The sequence below is a fragment of the Notothenia rossii genome (genome assembly GCF_949606895.1).
Source record: "Notothenia rossii genome assembly, chromosome: 3".
In the NCBI taxonomy this organism is placed as follows: domain Eukaryota; kingdom Metazoa; phylum Chordata; class Actinopteri; order Perciformes; family Nototheniidae; genus Notothenia; species Notothenia rossii.
The window spans coordinates 38,638,135-38,659,493 of NC_136901.1; the positions used below are offsets into that span (position 1 = coordinate 38,638,135).

General features: G+C 42.1%; 1 protein-coding gene across 1 annotated transcript in view; it reads right to left on the bottom strand.

The window, feature by feature from the left end:
- Positions 1–3,327: 3,327 nt before the first annotated feature.
- clcn5b (chloride channel, voltage-sensitive 5b) overlaps positions 3,328–21,359 on the bottom strand; it is a 33,214-nt gene continuing 15,182 nt past the window's right edge. The window contains exons 7-12 of the mRNA XM_079671172.1: positions 20,832–21,135; positions 16,816–16,958; positions 16,413–16,562; positions 13,396–13,501; positions 11,806–12,022; positions 3,328–4,564 (exon numbers count right to left, since the gene is read on the bottom strand). Coding sequence (XP_079527298.1) covers positions 4,474–4,564; positions 11,806–12,022; positions 13,396–13,501; positions 16,413–16,562; positions 16,816–16,958; positions 20,832–21,135 — 1,011 coding nt within the window. The 3' untranslated portion in view covers positions 3,328–4,473. The remainder of the gene's footprint in view (positions 4,565–11,805; positions 12,023–13,395; positions 13,502–16,412; positions 16,563–16,815; positions 16,959–20,831; positions 21,136–21,359) is intronic.

Genomic DNA, 21,359 nt, shown 5'->3' on the forward strand with positions numbered 1-21,359 from the left:
CAGCGGCAGGAACTGAGCTCAGCAATACACTGAGTCATTACTAAACAGCTACAATGCACTCACATTCCCCACAACTCCAGCCACACACACACAGATGTCATCCACCCTCCCACACTTCCTCTCCATCTTCTCCACTCGGTTCTCTAGACTTCTCACAGAGATTAAGTGGCCCCAGAAACGAGCGCTGACTCGCTGTCGGAGACGCTTAGTCAGGAGTGACAGCGTGACATCTCTAACCTGAGGGTCTGCGCCACACACACACACACACACACACACACACACACACACACACACACACACACACACACACACACACACACACACACACACACACACACACACACACACACACACACACACACACACACACACACACACACACACACACACACACACACACACACACACACACACACACACACACACACACACACACACACACACACACACACACACACACAGTTTATGAGACATTGGTCCCTGGTTACAGACACATTGTTTTCTTCTGAATACTCTCGGTCTTCAGGCGATGGCTCTCGAAAGTCCAGATGCTTATAATGATAATATGTTGATTCATGGCTTCCATCACAAGTATGTCCTTATTGATCTTTTAAATAAGATGTGATTCAATCGCATAATGTCCGGCAAGCATCTCTGGCCGGTTGAGGTTGATCCTCATAAATCTACCACTTTAAATATCAGAGAACACTAGGTTTATCTAATCATACCATTTTCAATTTTATTCTTAGAAAATCTGATTTGCCATTCTCTGACTGCGTGCTTAGAAGCAGAATCAGAATACCTTTATTAGTCCCACAGCAGGAAAGAGCCACAGACAGCTTAATGTTACATGTTAAAAAAAAGTACTAAGTTATGATAGCCTATACATTTTTAAAAAAAAGTAAATTTTTATTTTTATTTTCAAAATACAAAGCCTGTAACAGTTCTGAGGATTTAGCAGCCAGGTATATATTACAAAGTTATTAATGGCATATGTATATATAGCACATATACATATACTTAGGCATTCTTTAAGGCAAGGAAATAGGCATGTTTATTAAAAATGACCAACTTTGAGCTTGTTTCGCCTTAAAAACTACTTTTTCTTACTAGTAACCAATACCTCACCAGATCAGAATATTCAGTTTGGGTGTTTTTAGAGGCCTTAAAAAGGGAAAATATTTCCGGTATTTTACGGAAAAACTGACAGAATTCTTCTGTTCTTCCTCTTTGATGCTCCAGATTTGTCTTACGACTCCTTAGGGGCGTCCCAACCCCCTTCAATATTTCCTCAAAACTGGCTGCACCGTCTCCTACCTGACAAAATAAATCGCATTTGTCAGGAGGATTCAAGACAAAAGCTGCAACGTTTTATGCGTGAAATGTTGATTCATAAGAGTTCCCATCTTGTAGATAAGAAGAAATCGAAACATTTCCAGATACAACTACAAAAGAAAAGGCAAAAATAAAGTCTTGAAGCACTAACTCATTTTGATTGTTTGGTGTTTAGAATAATTAAATCCGAGATGATTTTATGGTAATTGAGTTTTCCTACAGAGTAAATGACCTCTACTCTGGTTTGGAGCAAACTGAAGTTAAACATCAATGGCCATCGAGCAAATGTTTTGAAACGGATCAACGCAACACTGAAAGGATTATCTCGCTGGCAGTAACGCAATATAATACAAAGAAGGCTGAGACCAATTCAGACTTTTTTCAACTGTGAAACAGATGTTTTAATAAAGACATCAGCAAAAGCTGGCACGCGCTGAGCAAAAACAAAGTCAACGAGGACACCATGGAGAAAAACTTTCATCATCATGTTACAATTGATTTTACGCAGTCAAATGCAATCAATCGGGCTCGTTTCAGACATGACATATTCTCAGAAGTGCTGGATCACCCTGGTGACTCCAGCTGCAACGAGCTAAAAGCAATTATGAATCAGAAAATAGAATCAATCAATTTAAAATGGAAAAACGAAAGAAATACTCATTGGGATGAAAGGATGTTCGGATTTCAATGTTGGCCACCAGGGGGCAGCAGAAACAAGCTGGCAGCACAACACTCAACAAATCTTCTAAAAAAAATGAATTTCTTTGCAAATACTTCACTATTTACGCCTTCGTTTGACATGCAACAACATTTGGAGTCAGTTATGTATACCTGATGAATGTAGGTCCAATATTTTCTCTCCTGTTTGGTCTCCTCCACCGGCTCCTGTGGATAAAACCCTGGCTTTCTTGTTGCTAAATGCCTCAATGTTGACCCGCTAGGCACTAACTTCATCCATCTGTGGTTTGGCGATAGGAAGGAAGCGTCTAATGGAGATTTTCTCTGGAAACAGCTGCCTTCTAAGTCTCAAAACAACGTCGATGAGAGCAAAGCAACAGTGTTTCCTTACGCGTTGAGAGTGAAATACAAAGAGGACATTTCTATAAATCCAATATTGTGCTTATGTCGGCATTTTGATTCAGATTTGCTCGAAGTGTGTAATGGTTCTTCCTCAGACCGAGCGACATCCTGCCTCCAAGTGTCATGAAAACCAGGTTGTTTCCCTGTTATCCTGCAGACTAACAAACAAACCAAAAATCTCCTTTGCGGAGGATTCAACATGCCGAATGTTTGCCATGATGTGCTCACTGCTCAAAAACAATGGGTCACGCTTTTCTAAAAAATGTGTTTCAGATGAAATAGTTATGAATAATTGCAGAACTCTGGAGTTGTATTTACAAGCAGCAAAGGGCCGCTTCCAGGTGTGACGGAGTGAAAACTCAGTGAATGAATACAGAGACAAAGAACCGAGACTGAAACTTTATGAGTGCCAGGCTGAGAATAAAAGAGCGTGAGGCCCAGACTGGTCGTGGTATAAATAGTCCAGAATAATATTATGCTGCTTATGAACGAGGCAGAGGAATGCAGCGTGATATAACGTCTGAACTATCAGAAGCCGCCCTAGAAGCAAAACAATACATTTCAAGATAACAGTGGTTTCATTTGTATAATCAACTCCAGTAGAATCCAGTGTTTAAATCAGCTTAATGAATTTAAATGTGTTTAAATGACTGTTTAATGTTAGGTTTTGTGTTTTTAGCAAACGTATGGACACTATTAAGAATAATATTATTATTTATTAGGATCCCCATTAGCACTAGCATTAGCATTGGCTAATCTTCCTGGAAAAAAAGAACATTCAAATAAATTCATTCACATTAACTTTCTTCTATCTAATAACAATAAATACAATTAAAAAAATATATTAAACTCAATAAGTTCTTTGTTTGAATCCGAGTTCGACAAAAAATAAATAATTCACAGGACAAAAGATAACAGTAGTTTCATTTTTATAATCAATCAGAGATATTACGGACAATTATACGTTCAAATTACTCGTTTAGTTTTGGGTTTTAAGCTAATGATTATCACCAATGTTTCTATCCAATTTCAATAATAATAACAATAAAAGAGAGGAAATTAAACTCAATACGTTTCCGAGTCTGGCAAAAAAAAAAGTCAAAATTCACACGACAAAGAAACACGGACACATTTAAGTCAGTGAAATAATTTAGTGGGACAAACAATTGAACATATACATAAATTAACATGTGTCATGATTCTCTCTTTGTGTATTTGGTAGCCCTTCCACAGGAGCCTGACACACTTACACACTTCCTTCCATAAGGCATGACATGGTTTTTCAGCATGTGTTTAATTTGTTATATATATATATTTGAATATTACTGCCATGTTGCCATGCGGAGTCTGCATGGCAACACAACACTGCATAGTTCTGTATAAAGAAAATAAAGAAAATAAAAGCAAGTTCCCAGGCTGTCTTTATGGAGTGTAAAGTGTATGTATTCGATCGTCTTCTCACACTCCTGTATGCATCACCCCCTGAGGCTTCAGGGAGGAGGGGGGGAGGAGGGGAGGAGGGGAGGAACGGGGTGAGTTCATGCATCCATCAGCCCAGTTTGGAGCTCTCTGTCTGGGCTCGCAGGGCAGCACGGAGCGCCCCAAAAACCTCCCAGATGATCTCCTCCCACTCCCTTTTAATGGATATTCTGTTAATGTGTAGTAGATAGGATAATGACATGGGGGTTGTTTTGCTTCTTGGAGTTTCTTTTGGAAAAGGGAGAAATAAAGAATGTGAAAAGTCAAATAAAGGGTCAGACGTGATGTTTTTCCATTGACTTCTTGTTCTCCCGTGTATCTGCACTGCATCCTTCTGAACGAGCGATGGACGAGTCAATGTTTGAGCGTTTGTTTCAGTTTTCCAGCCGTGCAGTGTCTTTGGGAAAAAGCCCCCCCCCAAAAAAACAACATCCATTGTTCTCTAGTCTCCAGTGCAAATGGAGCTCGACTTACTTGGCTTTTCTCTGAAGCTTTCCGAGAGCTGAAGAGGTAAAAAAAGGTGCGTTTCGTTTTTCCAAGCTGGTGTTTTTATCTCGCCCGCTGCTCGACAGAGGAGGGTCAGTTGAAGAGGATGGAGTCGGGGTCTCTGTTGGCGATGTGCGCCATGTGTTTCAGAATGTCTTTCTTAGTGATGATTCCCAGCAGCCTCCTGGTGACAGAGAGAACAGAACGTCAGATGACTTCATATCATACTTTGTCCGCTTTGTCACGGAAAGTCAGCGGACGGACAGAAAGCAGAGACATCGAGCCGAGCTCTGGTCTGCAGGTTTTTGTTTTTATAAATCAAGACGTACATTACATGTTAGACGCTTTTAACCAAAGCGACTCAACACTGTGGGAAATCCCCACAGGAGCAATGTGGGGTGAAGTGTCTCAGGGACACAACGACATGCTGACTGCAGTGGGGTTTGAACCTGTGCCCCCCTGATCCATAACACCAACGCGCTAGCCCACTGCGCCACAGCCTCCCTATATTATATCCTGACATAGGAGTTTTCCATTCAAATGACAAATAATAATATGGTCAAATAAAGTAAAAAATGTAATTAAAAAACGAAGTAAAAAGTTAAAATAAGGAAATAAATAAGATAATTATAAAAAAAAAAAATTGTAATAGTAAAGTAAATAAAATAATTTTACACAAGGAGTGACATCTTTAGCACGATCGGTTACACGGGGACATTTTCCATAATGTTCTTTTGAAACTCAATTAAGTTAAAACAACCCTTTTGAACTAGCTAGACCTCCAGGTATCTTTTAACACCGTTCCACCTTTTAGTCATGAGTAGACTTGCCGTCATATTTTCCATCGTGTAGACCGGTTTAAGTCTGAGGTTTTTTCGCTTTTCCACTTCTGGCCTGAGTTTTTGACACCGTTTTTATTACCGTCCCAGAGGGGGAACCGGCACGCAGCGGGGATGAGAGCTACACGCTAACACAAAGGGAACAAAGGAGAGGAGGGGACGCTGAAGACAATTAGTGCTGACACTGCGGTTTCAAACACGATCAGAGATGGCGAAAGTGCACACATCCTTTACTCAAGTAGAAGTACACGCATCCTTTACTCAAGTAGAAGTACACACATCCTTTACTCAAGTAGAAGTACACACATCCTTTACTCAAGTAGAAGTACACACATCCTTTACTCAAGTAGAAGTACACACATCCTTTACTCAAGTAGAAGTACAGATACTCGTGTTTAAAAATCTGGTAAAAGTAGAAGGACTGACTAAACTTCTTTACTCAAGTCAAAGTAAAGAGGCTTTGAAATGTACTTCAGTAAAAAGTACCCATAACTAGCAGCTGTTTTAAAGAGTACCTGACCTCCCTTTATATTAATAGAACAATAATGTCATTGTTAGCTAATGAATGTTTCCATGCTGAACAACGGCAACATTACAACGTTTTCATTGGTCCCTCTTCTTTAGAGAAGACCAGGAAATGATGGATACACGGATCGTGTTCAAATCAATAGGCACGCAATGACTCTAAATAATAATGATCACGCCACCAAACACACATTCAGACTAAAGGAACCAGCCTGTTTGGAAAATGAGAGAAGTAGAAAGTACAGGTATTTGAGTTCAAAATGTAAGAAGTAGAAAGTACAGGTATTTGTGTTCAACATGTAAGAAGTAGAAAGTACAGGTATTTGTGTTCAACATGTAAGAAGTAGAAAGTACAGGTATTTGTGTTCAACATGTCTTCCGAGTCACTTGCTTCAGAAGCTAGGCAAGAATCCTTCCTGGCATTCGGAAAACGAAGAGTGGAACAGGCTAGCAAGTGTGCAGGTGTGCGTCATATGAGAGGCCTCGCCTTACATTTTCCGCCATAGATTTGGGGAAATTGGTCCGTGCGCAAAGCATTGTGGGGATTTTAGGACCGCGGAGTCTACACATGTGCAGCCTCGAAGTTTCTCCAAACGAAGTACGCCGGGCTCGGTAGAATTCCAAGTATGCTGGACATTGGAACAGTCCTTCGGCGGCACTCGATGACGTAGTATGCTTGAAATAGTGGCTCTGGAGCATCCTTCCTCGACTGAGTAACACCACCTGTCTCCTACTGTCACTAGCTTAAGGGCTAATGTTAGCATGGCCATTTTCATGTTAATTGTCTTTTGTGGCTAAAACGTTTCTTTAGTATAATTGACATCATTTTTCTCTAAGTTAAAAGCTTTAAACTTGGTTTCTATTGCTTTTTAAAGAGGACAGAATCAAGGATTTTTGACGCACCTAGATCAAAAATATTGAGACCTTTTAAGCGTTTTTTAATAATTTTAAATTATATATTATTGCGAAATATAAAATGTAGAGAAACAATGTTCATTTTAATCTATGATTGAATGTTTCGATCAGGATTATCTAATGCTAAGCTAGCTCCTGGAAGACTATTGTTAGATTTCAAATATTGAAAGATTTAAGCAAAATTTAACGCCGAGATAAATCACCAGATTATACTGAAAATAGAGAATTTAAAAAAGAATAATAAAACAATTGTGAGATGTCACTTTGTTACTATGAACAAGACCAATGTAGTCGTGTTATCAATCCCACTAACACCATTCTGTTATTGTAAATACTCATACGTTTTACGACGTACACATTGTTGGTGTTACATTTTCAACAACCCTTAACAAAAATACGAAATAAAACAAACCAGCAGCTTTTAAACTTTTCAACAAATGGGATATCTTTCTCATAATAATGTCCCCTTGAGAGACCTCTGTTGCTGAGAAGTTATCTGACAGGACTGACTCATTCAAACATTTAGGCTCAGAAATGTGAGCTTGACCAGCGCCAGTCGAAACAACAAAAAGAGACAAATAAAAACTCACTCTTCAGAAATGTCAAGGCTGGATGACGGAGCGTGTTTTTGTGGCTTCTGTCATAATCATGTCTCCTACTTCAGGCCAAGCTCTGAAAACAAACTTGGGTTGTCCAATGTATGCTGTAGCTAAATGTTAGATGACAAAAGAAGCAGAGCCAGACTGGGGGTGTCCGGAGGCTACATTTGAGACGACTCCCTCCAATGAGGCAGCCTTGAGCTAAAGATACTGACTTAAAGAAATAATGGGGAAATACCAGCGTGGCCAGTCAGAGCGATACAATGAACCACAATCCATCTGAGGAGACGGAGATCTTAAGCTGCTCCTGACACCGCCTCAAGGTCTGTCTTTCTCACTCTGTCCTTCCCAGACAGTGAGTGATAAGCTAAACATAAATCCTGCTTCATTAGGAAAACTCTCCTCTCCCCCTGAAGCCCAAACATCCCCCCTTTCAGGCCTCCTCTTGTCCCTGTGCGAAGTCCACTTCTTCCTGTCTCTCCTACATCAACATGTGTCCCCTCTTCTCCATGTCTCTTCTACATCAACACGTGTCCCCTCTTCTTCATGTCTCTTCTACATCAACATGTGTCCCCTCTTCTTCATGTCTCTTCTACATCAACATGTGTCCCCTTTTCTCCATGTCTCTTCTACATCAACATGTGTCCCCTCTTCTTCATGTCTCTTCTACATCACCATGTGTCCCCTCTTCTTCATGTCTCTTCTACATCAACATGTGTCCCCTCTTCTCCATGTCTCTTCTACATCAACATGTGTCCCCTCTTCTTCCCGTCTCTTCTACATCAACATGTGTCCCCTCTTCTTCCTGTCTCTTCTACATCAACATGTGTCCCCTCTTCTTCATGTCTCTTCTCCATCAACATGTGTCCCCTCTTCTTCATGTCTCTTCTCCATCAACATGTGTCCCCTCTTCTCCATGTCTCTTCTACATCAACATGTGTCCCCTCTTCTTCCTGTCTCTTCTACATCAACATGTGTCCCCTCTTCTTCATGTCTCTTCTCCATCAACATGTGTCCCCTCTTCTTCATGTCTCTTCTACATCAACATGTGTCCCCTCTGTGGAAAGAGACTCTGAAAGTGTCAGGAACAAAGATTATCTCTCTTTTTGTCCTGATCCATTTCTATAAAAACCTGTCTGAAAATGAGCTGATCAGATTTTGGCCACTTTATGATGTCATAACGATGTTTTGGTTTGTGTAACCATTAGCCAATCAGCAACCAAGGTAACCCCCCCCGCCCCCCCCCTTATCACCTGAATCTCCTCCTAGAGCACCATTGAGTTCTTTGTAACCAAATGTCTCTCAGAGGGGCGTGGGGAGGGGCTCCTTATTTTTCATCTAAAGTAACAGACAGAGAATCAGCACTTTGGAAACAGGGCTGAAACAGAGGGGATTATGGGTAATGCTGCAATGATCTGTTTGGTGTTTCAGCCAATCAGAGACATGTTCTGTATACATCTGAGACCTATACTGTATTGATGAAGAACAGTATGATAGGGGACCTCTAAGTCACACGTGGATCCACTTGGGGAGGATTTCAGTCTCCTATTGTTGGCCCATCTGAAGGGAATGTGTGCGAGTCCTGAAGAAGTTGTCGTGTCTGTCAGCGGTCCTTTAAGCAGCTGTGTGGAACCTTAACAAGATGTTCTGGGGGCGGCAGATGAATGCCTGAGAAGCCAGATCACGGTTTTCTTCTGAAGCTTTTGTTGACAGCCGTTTTGCCGACTTGTTTTGAATTAAAGTCGATCAAACCCGTACGTTTCAACTCGAGGCAAAGCAGCAGCAGAGGCAGCATCGAGGAAACTTCACAAATCTGCAGATGCAATCTTAAAGGGCCCGCCGCTTTTATGACAAATTAAGATTAGTTTATAGTTTGTTTTCCATTTTCTCCTAAATCAACAAATCCATGTTTCCCATTCTTCAATGTTTATCCAGTTAGACTGAGACTAACTCAAGCCAACGCGTTGCTTCCACTCCCGTTGGAGCATTAATACTGTATGGAAGCCCTGAACGGCCAAAAAGTGGTGAAACAAGTTCAATGAAAATAGTTTGACGCTCCTGTGAATGTGATTTAGAAAAAAGTTGTAGGAGAATAATCTTTTTAAGTTCCTCAAAGAATAGTTTTTACATCTATAAAAGAGTTCGGAAAGAAAATACATCTGTTTGAACTTGTTTTTTTCCTCTGTTAAAATGGGTGAATGTCTTTTATTTAGGACCATTTCCTTTAGTTCCTTTAGAGACATATACAATTGTTTAAAAAAGTAAAAAAGGATCTAAACATGTGTGTAGGATTTGGACTAGTGGCCTCTTGTGGCTGAAGTATGACAGCAAGTACAAAAACGAAAAACATGGCAAAACCTTTGACCTGTTCTTAAGTCATAAGAAACAACAACAAACTATTCAGATTTCTACATTAAATGAATCACTAGAATGTACGTTTCTCACTTGTAGCTCATTGACAAAAGAGAAACCACCATTTATATTGTTACACGTGTTCAGGCTGCTTTAAGCCTGCGTCCGACAGTGTTTGGTAAATACTCTACTTCTGTACATATACATAACTCCACTCCCGAACCCCAGAGAGCCGTGGGTTGGAATTCCATCCATCCAAACAAATCAATGTGTGTGTGTGTGTGTGTGTGTGTGTGTGTGTGTGTGTGTGTGTGTGTGTGTGTGTGTGTGTGTGTGTGTGTGTGTGTGTGTGTGTGTGTGTGTGTGTGTTCAGTGAAGTGTAACCGCTCTATATCCTGGCTGTGCATGTACAGTATTTGTGGATTTACTCCAGTGTATTTATGAGATGCGTTTACACCAACACACACTTGATAACCTGCGTTGAAATTTCTTGGCAGCAAATATGTAAAATCTACTGATTTGATTGAATTTGTATACTACCGAGGTATACGTGTCCAGTATTTAATGATGACATGCGCCACTAAAGCTATAAATGGTACTAAAAAAGCCAATAAACAAATATATCTTGGGAATTTTGACTTTGGTTTCAGTTCAAATATTTTCTTTTTGGATGGTTGTGAAGAAATTGTCCTCATTTTTCTGTTCTTTTATCAAAGCTCACAGACAGAGCAGAAGCAAGCGTCTCAGCTCAGGTTCCCGGGCAGTCCATAAATCATCGTGCTTAAAGCAGCGGGACGATAGAATGTTACGAGCTACATGAAAAACAAAAATGTAACAAGGCCCAAATACCACGCGAGGAATATCTCCATGGCACCAACACGGATGTTTCCCATTACTTTAATGCATACCGTGTCAGAAAGGGCCTCTGAAGATGTAATGGTAATGAGGTCAGAGATTTGGGTGAATACACCTTTCTCCCTTCCCCCTCCCTCCATTAACTCTCCATGTCTTCCTCCCTAACTCCTATGCCTCCTTTCCTTTCATTCATCACCTGACAGCAGAGTGACCTCCTACACATCCATTCATCCCTCCTTCCAGCTCTTTACAAGCTCAATTTCCCGGAGTTGTCTCACTTTAATGTCTCTATGCGTGGGAGAGCGGTCAGTTAATACATTCGTCCACCTTTCCTCCCATTTATCCGTCCCCCTTCTTCCTTTCTTACGTCAAAAAAATAAATTAAACAGTCAATAAATCAAGCGCTCCCGTGTTTGTTCTCACCAAGCCCCCAGGAAGTGCTGCGGACTCTGAGGAAAATATTCGTAGTGGCCAAACGGCGGTACTACAGTTTCCGTATGAGTCCGTGACGTCAAGACTTTTTCCCATTGACTAACATGGGGAAAGAGAAGTTTGTAAATCAGCGGGACATTTACAGAACCACTATTTACTTTTCTTAACTTAGTAAATTAAATCTATGTAATGGAACAACAACAACAATAACTTAGAGAATTCAAATTCATATCTTTGAGGAAAGGTGGGAAAAATGGATTAAGTGTAGAATAATATGTGACCTGTTCTATCGAAATCAGTCGCATTGACCCGAAGACACATTTTGAGTTGTATATACTGCTGGAAAGAGGAGGCTCCTAGCTTTCTATTGATATCAGAATTGTTGTTGTTCTCCAAATATTAAGCAAATGATGTCACATTACGTTGTATTTATCATCTGAATTTGCCGAAACATGTTTAATATTCGGAAAGCCGAGACTTTGTTCATCTGACAAAAGCACGTTGCCATGTCCCACAATGCATCTTGTTTTGTGACATGCGCACTGAAGAGACTTGCAATTATTTGCCCCAGACTTCAGACGTAGTTAATTATGAAGTTATTACCCTATCCGATAATAATCCAATGCAGAGGCAAATATGTAATATAATACATTATTTTATATATTTATATTTATATAGTCTTAAAGTTACAACTGGCCCTTTGAGTGCGACCATAATGCTGATGTGGCCCGCGATGAAATTGAGTTTGACACCCGTGCTCTATGCTCTCCACAGCAAGGGATGATGGGTAATCTGTGATGTTTTGCTCTTGTGAATCTCAGGCCATTTTGTCCTCATTCGCCAACGAGCAGCTCTCACAGGAAAGAACGATCTGAATCCAGTTCTTATTAAACATCCATGGCTCTCACCCGTTATGTGTGACCAGACACTGGCGCAGGCCCAGCTTCCTGAAGATGTCCACGGTGATGTCCATGGGGGTGTGGTCAGTGACGGTGAAGGGGCTCAGGTCCAGGATGCCTCGCAGGCGCAGAGGTGGGGGGCCGTCGGGGTCCTGAGCCGGAGCGTGCTCAGTGAACAGGACCTGAGAGGCGCTGACGATGCCCTCCTGACGCTTCCGGGCGTTATCTGAGAAAAGTATGGTTTTGTAAGTACGGATGAGTCAACATTTATTAGTCCATTTATTCAACATAGAGAAACAACAAAGAGAAGCAACATTAAAATACGTTCAAGGAATAAAAAAATAGATTCTCAAATAGTTTCGAGAGTAGTTCCGTCATGTTCAAAAGGGGCAAGACGAAGCCTAAAAACCTGAATTAATTAAATAACTGGTGTGGTTGGAGGTTTTGCAAACACATTCAAAAGGTGTCATTTCAAGGTCATATCACGTTATATGACCTATATTATAATATGCATTACATGTTATATATCGCACATTTTTATTGAAATACTTTAAAATTAGGGCCGTCAGTCCATTAAAATATTTAAATCGCGATTAATCGCACATTTTCTATCTGTTCTAAATGTACCTGAGAGGAATATTTTTAAAGTTTGTAATGCAACATGAGTGGATCAATATGCTTTATACATCTCTCTCTCTCTCTCTCTCTCTCTCTCTCCCTCCCTCCCTCCCTCTCTCCCTCTCTCTCTCCCTCTCTCTCTCTCTCTCTCTCCCTCTCTCTCTCCCTCTCTCTCTCCCTCTCTCTCTCCCCCTCTCTCTCTCTCCCTCTCTCTCTCCCTCTCCCTCTCCCTCTCTCCCTCTCTCTCTCTTTCCCTCTCTCTCCTTCTCCGCACTGAGCCAGTTGCTCAAACAGACAAGCCTGTTTACAGTTGTCGGTGAAATGCCGCTCCTCTGTCTTCATAACAGTCAAAGCATGAGACTGAAGTTCCCACAGGGGTCAAAACAATGCGCTGTGATGTGCAGTCGACACGTTGGATGCGATCCGAATTATCTAACGCAGCCCCTCGTCCTCCACGATGTTAAGCTGTAGCCAGACATTTAGCTATCGATGTTGGAAGCTTGCTGCTCGTAGACGTGTCCGTCTCCTCGGCAAACTTTCAAGCGTGGTCTGCCGAAAGCGAGCGGCAGGAGCGGGGCTGTCAGCATCAGCTGTGGGCTTGGCTTGCTGTTTAAAACACCTTTTTTTGTAATCTCCCACCATCCAACTAACAACAACAACAACAACAACAAGCCTTTGGCCTCTGAAACTACAGGGCGGGGCGAGGACAAACACACATGCGTTAATCGCACGTTAAAATAATTTGTGGCGTTAACTTGACCGCCCTATTTAAAATGTAAAATGTAATGAGACACTTAACTTAATTTCTTAAGCTTGTATAATTATCTTTATTCTTTGTATCTATACTTTAATTGCTTAGGTTTATATTATTTTCTATTTTAACAATTTTTTTAAACAGTGAAAAACCCAGTTTCCCTCGGGAAAAGGAAAGGTCTCATTCTGTTCTTTCCTATTCCTACAGACAGCGCACGCAGCTCTCACCTATAGATATGAGCAGGTCTCTTCTCAGAACGAACCCCACCAGCCGCTGAGACTCCTGCGAAACGACCACAGGGAAGCCGCTGTAGTGAGTGCTCTCCACCAAGGTCTGGGGGAACATACACAGACACACGTGTTATCAACAACATCCACAAGTGTTTTCACAGCTTAGATTCCCCCTCTCCTCCCTGTCTGTTACTTCAGGAGCCCCTCCCCACGCCCCTCTGAGACATTTGGTTAGAAAGAACACAATGGTGCTCTAGGACGAGATTCAGGTGATAAGGTGGGGGGGGGGGCACCTTGGTTGGTGATTGGCTAATGGTTACTCAAGACAAAACATCGTTATGACATCATAAAGTGGCCAAAATCTGATCAGCTCATTTTCAGACAGGTTTTTATAGAAATGGATCAAAAAGAGAGAGAATCTTTGTTCCTGAAACTTTCAGAGTCTCTTTCCACAGAGGGGACACATGTTGATGTAGAAGAGACATGAAGAAGAGGGGACACATGTTGGTGTAGAAGAGACATGAAGAAGAGGGGACACATGTTGATGTAGAAGAGACATGAAGAAGAGGGGACACATGTTGATGTAGAAGAGACATGGAGAAGAGGGGACACATGTTGATGTAGAAGAGACATGAAGAAGAGGGGACACATGTTGATGTAGAAGAGACATGGAGAAGAGGGGACACATGTTGATGTAGAAGAGACATGAAGAAGAGGGGACACATGTTGATGTAGAAGAGACATGGAGAAGAGGGGACACATGTTGATGTAGAAGAGACATGAAGAAGAGGGGACACATGTTGATGTAGAAGAGACATGGAGAAGAGGAGACACATGTTGATGTAGAAGAGACATGAAGAAGAGGGGACACATGTTGATGTAGAAGAGACATGAAGAAGAGGGGACACATGTTGATGTAGAAGAGACATGGAGAAGAGGGGACACATGTTGATGTAGAAGAGACATGAGGAAGAGGGGACACATGTTGATGTAGAAGAGACATGGAGAAGAGGGGACACATGTTGATGTAGAAGAGACATGAAGAAGAGGGGACACATGTTGATGTAGAAGAGACATGAAGAAGAGGGGACACATGTTGATGTAGAAGAGACATGAAGAAGAGGGGACACATATTGATGTAGAAGAGACATGAAGAAGAGGGGACACATGTTGATGTAGAAGAGACATGAAGAAGAGGGGACACATGTTGATGTAGAAGAGACATGGAGAAGAGGGGACACATGTTGATGTAGAAGAGAAATGAAGAAGAGGGGACACATGTTGATGTAGAAGAGACAAGGAGAAGAGGGGACACATGTTGATGTAGAAGAGACATGAAGAAGAGGGGACACATGTTGATGTAGAAGAGACATGGAGAAGAGGGGACACATGTTGATGTAGAAGAGACATGAAGAAGAGGGGACACATGTTGATGTAGAAGAGACATGAAGAAGAGGGGACACATGTTGATGTAGAAGAGACATGGAGAAGAGGGGACACATGTTGATGTAGAAGAGACATGGAGAAGAGGGGACACATGTTGATGTAGAAGAGACATGAAGAAGAGGGGACACATGGTGATGTAGAAGAGACATGAAGAAGAGGGGACACATGTTGATGTAGAAGAGACATGAAGAAGAGGGGACACATGTTGATGTAGAAGAGACATGAAGAAGAGGGGACACATGTTGATGTAGAAGAGACATGGAGAAGAGGAGACACATGTTGATGTAGAAGAGACATGAAGAAGAGGGGACACATGTTGATGTAGAAGAGACATGAAGAAGAGGGGACACATGTTGATGTAGAAGAGACATGGAGAAGAGGGGACACATGTTGATGTAGAAGAGACATGGAGAAGAGGGGACACATGTTGATGTAGAAGAGACATGAAAAAGAGGGGAAACATGTTGATGTAGAAGAGACATGAAGAAGAGGGGACACATGTTGATGTAGAAGAGACATGGAGAAGAGGGGACACATGTTGATGTAGAAGAGACATGGAGAAGAGGGGACACATGTTGATGTAGAAGAGACATGGAGAAGAGGGGACACATGTTGATGTAGAAGAGACATGGAGAAGAGGGGACACATGTTGATGTAGAAGAGACATGAAGAAGAGGGGAAACATGTTGATGTAGAAGAGACATGGAGAAGAGGGGACACATGTTGATGTAGAAGAGACATGAAGAAGAGGGGAAACATGTTGATGTAGAAGAGACATGAAGAAGAGGGGACACATGTTGATGTAGAAGAGACATGGAGAAGAGGGGACACATGTTGATGTAGAAGAGACATGGAGAAGAGGGGACACATGTTGATGTAGAAGAGACATGGAGAAGAGGGGACACATGTTGATGTAGAAGAGACATGAAGAAGAGGGGACACATGTTGATGTAGAAGAGACATGAAGAAGAGGGGACACATGTTGATGTAGAAGAGACATGAAGAAGAGGGGACACATGTTGATGTAGAAGAGACATGAAGAAGAGGGGACACATGTTGATGTAGAAGAGACATGGAGAAGAGGAGACACATGTTGATGTAGAAGAGACATGAAGAAGAGGGGACACATGTTGATGTAGAAGAGACATGAAGAAGAGGGGACACATGTTGATGTAGAAGAGACATGGAGAAGAGGGGACACATGTTGATGTAGAAGAGACATGGAGAAGAGGGGACACATGTTGATGTAGAAGAGACATGAAGAAGAGGGGAAACATGTTGATGTAGAAGAGACATGAAGAAGAGGGGACACATGTTGATGTAGAAGAGACATGGAGAAGAGGGGACACATGTTGATGTAGAAGAGACATGGAGAAGAGGGGACACATGTTGATGTAGAAGAGACATGAAGAAGAGGGGACACATGTTGATGTAGAAGAGACATGAAGAAGAGGGGACACATGTTGATGTAGAAGAGACATGGAGAAGTGGATTGATAGGTGACCTTCAATATAACCACATGTGCTTCTCTCTGTGTTTAACTCCGCTCTGAGCTCAGGTGTGCGTACCTCCACCTCTCCAACAGTCATGCTCTCCTGAGTGAGCACGGCCAGCGCAGGGTCCGACCTCCGGGGCCGCATCACGTCCACCGCCAGGCTGCTGTGCTGAAACTCCTCTTTGGCCTCCAGGAAGGGGTATCCGTTCAGCCGGATGTGAGCCTGAAGAGCGCAGAGGAGAACATCAAAAAATTAACACACACACACACACACACACACACACACACACACACACACACACACACACACACACACACACACACACACACACACACACACACACACACACACACACACACACACACACACACACACACACACACACACACACACACACACACACACACACACACACACACACACACACACACACACACACACACACACACACACACACACACACACACACACACACCTCGTAGATCCCCTCTCTCCCCAAAGCGTCTGCCACCCATTTGCTGGTCATGGTGGCGGCCATGAGGGGCACGATGTATTCCAGCCCCCCCGTCAGCTCGAACATGATGACCACCAGAGACACCGTCATACGAGTCACTCCACCTGCAGGGAGGGAGAGAGGAAAAGTTAAGGTTAAGATTCTCTCTCTTTTTGTCCTGATCCATTTCTATAAAAACCTGTCTGAAAATGAGCTGATCAGATTTTGGTCACTTTATGATGTCATAACGATTTTTTGGTCTTGTGTAACCATTAGCCAATCACCAACCAATGTAAACCCCCCCCTTATCACCTGAATCTCCTCCTAGAGCACCATTGTGTTCTTTTTAACCAAATCTCTCTCAGAGGGGCGTGGGGAGGGGCTTCTTATTTTCATCTAAAGTAACAGACAGAGAATCAGCACTTTGGAAATAGGGCTGAAACAGAGGGGATTATGGGTAATGCTGCAATGATCTGTTGGTGTTTCAGCCAATCAGAGACATGTTCTGTATATATCTGAGACCTGTGATATATTGATGGAAAACAGTATAACAGGGGACCTTTTAAAAAATTAAAATAAATAAAAAACCCTGCTATCTTCTGTGGTCCGCTGGCTGTGAAAAAGCTTAATTTTGACTGGAATGCGTCAATTTTTCACAAGTTCTGTTTCGCTACTAAAAACATTTAGACGATTATATGGTCTTAAAACAGTTCCTAGAATAGAATTGCTGGGTTATTTAGAGATATTTCATTACAATCACATGTTTTCCGTGTGACGCTGAAGACCACTAAGACACTACTGTCCAGTGTCCTCACACAGAGATGTGGTTTATTTTACAATCAATAAAGGAAAGAACATTATTCATCCTGCAGGGAAATAGTCAGGCAGCAGTGGCAGAGGGAAGTAGAGGCATTTCTTTATTGTATTTAATAGTTTATTAAATGAATTATCGATTTAGATTTTCTTATAGACTTCTATACAATCTGACTACTCGTATCAGTAGATTAAAATAAGGTATTTAGTATCCATGAACTCATAACATATCAAAGTGTAAAACATGATTTAGTTTGGGAGACATTTAATGAACACTGTCAGCGTTTTTCTATATTTTTAAAAACAGCCTGACGTTGAGCTTTGATAGAAGTGTGATTTCTCATGTGATGTTAGACTTTCAAAGTGTTATTGTTAGGTGCTTTCCATAAGTTTCTCCGTATCCAATTTCAGGAATTAAGAGCAACAAATGTGTCATTTTTCAAACTAAATATAAAATGTTGAAGGCAGACGGCCTCTGGGTAAACTGTGATTTGAAAGCTCTTACTGTATACAGACATCACAAACACAGAGGCAGATTGTAGTGAAGCAGAAAGAATAACATCATTGACTTTGAAGTCAGATGAGACGCAGGGAGTAATTCTTCACCGACTGTATTCAATGCTACTTTGGTAAAGCTACTATAAAGTAAAGAATGTGCCTTAATGGCTACAAAAATATGTTTTATATATTTCTGAAACAAAGAGACGTTTTCCGAGATCTTCCCCACTTTGAGTTCAATGTCTTGTATGAAAGGCACACTACAAATAACGTGTATTGGTAGCATTTCATCGTCTTTAAACACAACAACCCAAAGCTGGCATCCCACTTAATCATGCTGCATTCGACACGGTGAATCATCAGATCCTCCTTCGCACTCTCCAAGAACTTGGAGTTTCAGACTCTGCACTTTCCCTCCTCACCTCATACCTCAAAGACCGCACCTACAGGGTTACTTGGAGAGGGTCCGAGTCCGACCCTTGTCAATTAACTATAGGGGTCCCTCAGGGCTCTGTTCTTGGTCCCCTCCTCTTCTCCTTGTACACAAACTCGCTCGGATCTGTCATTAGCCCGCATGGTTTTTCATACCACTGTTACGCTGACGACACCCAACTAATTCTGTCCTTTCCCCGCTCAGAGACCCAGGTCGTCGCACGCATCTCTGCTTGTCTAGCTGATATCTCTCAGTGGATGTCTGCTCACCACCTCAAGCTCAACCTTGACAAGACGGAACTGCTTTTCCTTCCGGGAAAAGATTGTCCCACTCTTGACCTAACAATCAACATCGGCACCTCTATTGTTTCCCCGACTCAGACTGCAAGGAATCTAGGTGTGACCCTATATAACAAACTGTCCTTCACTGCAAACATCGCTGCAACAACCCGCTGCTGCAGATACACGCTTTACAACATCAGGAGGATACGTCCCCAGCTGACCCAGAAAACAACGCAGGTTCTGGTCCAGACTCTCGTCATCTCACGCCTAGACTACTGCAACTCCCTCCTGGCTGGTCTACCTGCATGTGCCATCCGACCTCTGCAGCTCATCCAGAATGCAGCGGCTCGTCTGGTCTTCAAACTTCCTAAATTCTCCCACACCACTCCGCTCCTCCGCTCCCTTCACTGGCTTCCAGTAACTGCTAGAATCCACTTCAAGACACTGGTACTTGCGTACCATGCTGTGAATGGATCTGGTCCTTCCTACATCCAGGACATGGTTAAACCGTACACCCCAGCACGTGCACTCCGCTCTCTTCGGCCAAACAGCTCGCTGCACCCGCACTGCGAGGGGGACCCAAGTTACCATCAGCAAAAACACGTGGGTTTGCTATCCTGGCTCCAAAATGGTGGAATGAGCTCCCCATTGAAATCAGGACAGCAGAAAGCTTACACATCTTCCGGCGCAGACTAAAAACTCATCTCTTTAGACTCCACTTCGAGCGATAGAATGACTAACAAAGCACTTATATACTAATAAAGGACTGGCTTATCTAAAGCCAGTTGAGTAGCACTTGAAATGTTTAGCTCTATGAAACCTGATGTACTTATATGATTCTTTTTTCTTCAAGTTTGTACTTTGTGGGTCGAACGCAATTATTGTAAGTCGCTTTGGATAAAATCGTCAACTAAATGCAATGTAATGTAATCACTCAGTGGCTCCCACCAAAAACAGTCACATTAAATAAATTCCCCCATTCACTTATGAAAAGGCAATATTCGGTACCACTTTACAATAAGACTACCCTTATAAAGGGTTTACGAAATAATAAAAGTTTGTAATTCATTTATTAATTAAGTTGTGAAAACTTTATAAATCATTAATAAGCTTTTATAAGACATGAGATAAACAGGGCGACTGTGACCGGTTGCTTGCCAAATAGTGAGCCCGCATTTATCTGTGCTGCTAAGCCTTATTAGAAATGGTAGTAACTAAATAAATACATGGTCATAAAGAGATACCAAGAAACATCAAGATGGAAGGGGGGGAATCAACTCAGTGAACAACAGATACCGAGGATGCTGGCTGATGAAGAATACAAATTAAGCTAGGTAGCCAATATAAGGCTTAGTCATCTTGCCAAATAGTGAGCCTGTGTTGACGTATGTTAGAACTGTTTTATAAATGGTTCTTAATGATTAATAAAGTGTTTACAACCTAATTAATAACCAAATTATAAACCCTTTATGAATCCTTTATAAGGGTAGTCTTATTGTAAAGTGGTACCCAATATTCAATATAGCCCCCCCTAGTGGGCCGCGAAGGCATTGCAAGTGGGTCGCCAAATAATTAGCAAAACATGATTTGTGTGGAAATATTTCATCATTAAGATTGTATTTTTTTTTAACCTCCTTTCCTTTCTCTATCTAGATTCTCCTTAGTAACGGTCATTACAGTCCTTGACAACGGTCTGCTCTGCTGGATTAACAACATGTCACATGCTCTGAACGGACCAATCAGAACTTTATTAAGGGTTAGAATTAGCCGCACATTTTTATTAGATTCTTAAGTGGGCCCTGAGTTGAAAAGGTTGGGAACCTCTGCCATAGACACAGATATACTCTGAGCTGTGCTTGTCTACGACCAGTTCAAATCTATTATTGCTTTCTTTTCTCCTCACCATATAGAACTAAACACGATTTATTACTATATCATCTTTCAAACCAATCAACCCAGAGCTGTGGTCTCACCTAAGCAGGCGGCGGCCCCGACCATGGCGTAGAGCCCCGGCGTGATGCAGTCGGCCCCCGGGGAGCACCACCCTTTGAAGATGAACCAGTCGTGGTTGTAGTAGGCCAGCTGCTCCATGCCCACTCCCAGCAGACGACCTGCTATCGCCCCCACCGCCATGCTGGGGATGAAGAGACCGGAGGGCACCTGGGGGAGGGAGAGGAGGAGAAGTGTTATGGTGCATTTCCACTGCAGCGCGTAGCACGGTTTAAGCGTGCCGTGCCAAACCCGGCCCGTTTTTTGTCGCGTTTCCACCGGTGTCCACTAGGGGCTTCGCGTCGGGCCGAACCACGTGATATAATGAGCATATACCACGGCCTGTCGTGAGCTATTGCTTAAGTAATACATTGTTAATAGCATGTTATACGGTAGTTGTCAATGACAGAATTATCAATAAAGAACATTTACTTATTTAAAGTTTACTAATGCAAAGTATGTGTTTAAGCAATAGCTCACGACAGGCCGTGGTATATGGTCATAAATATGAA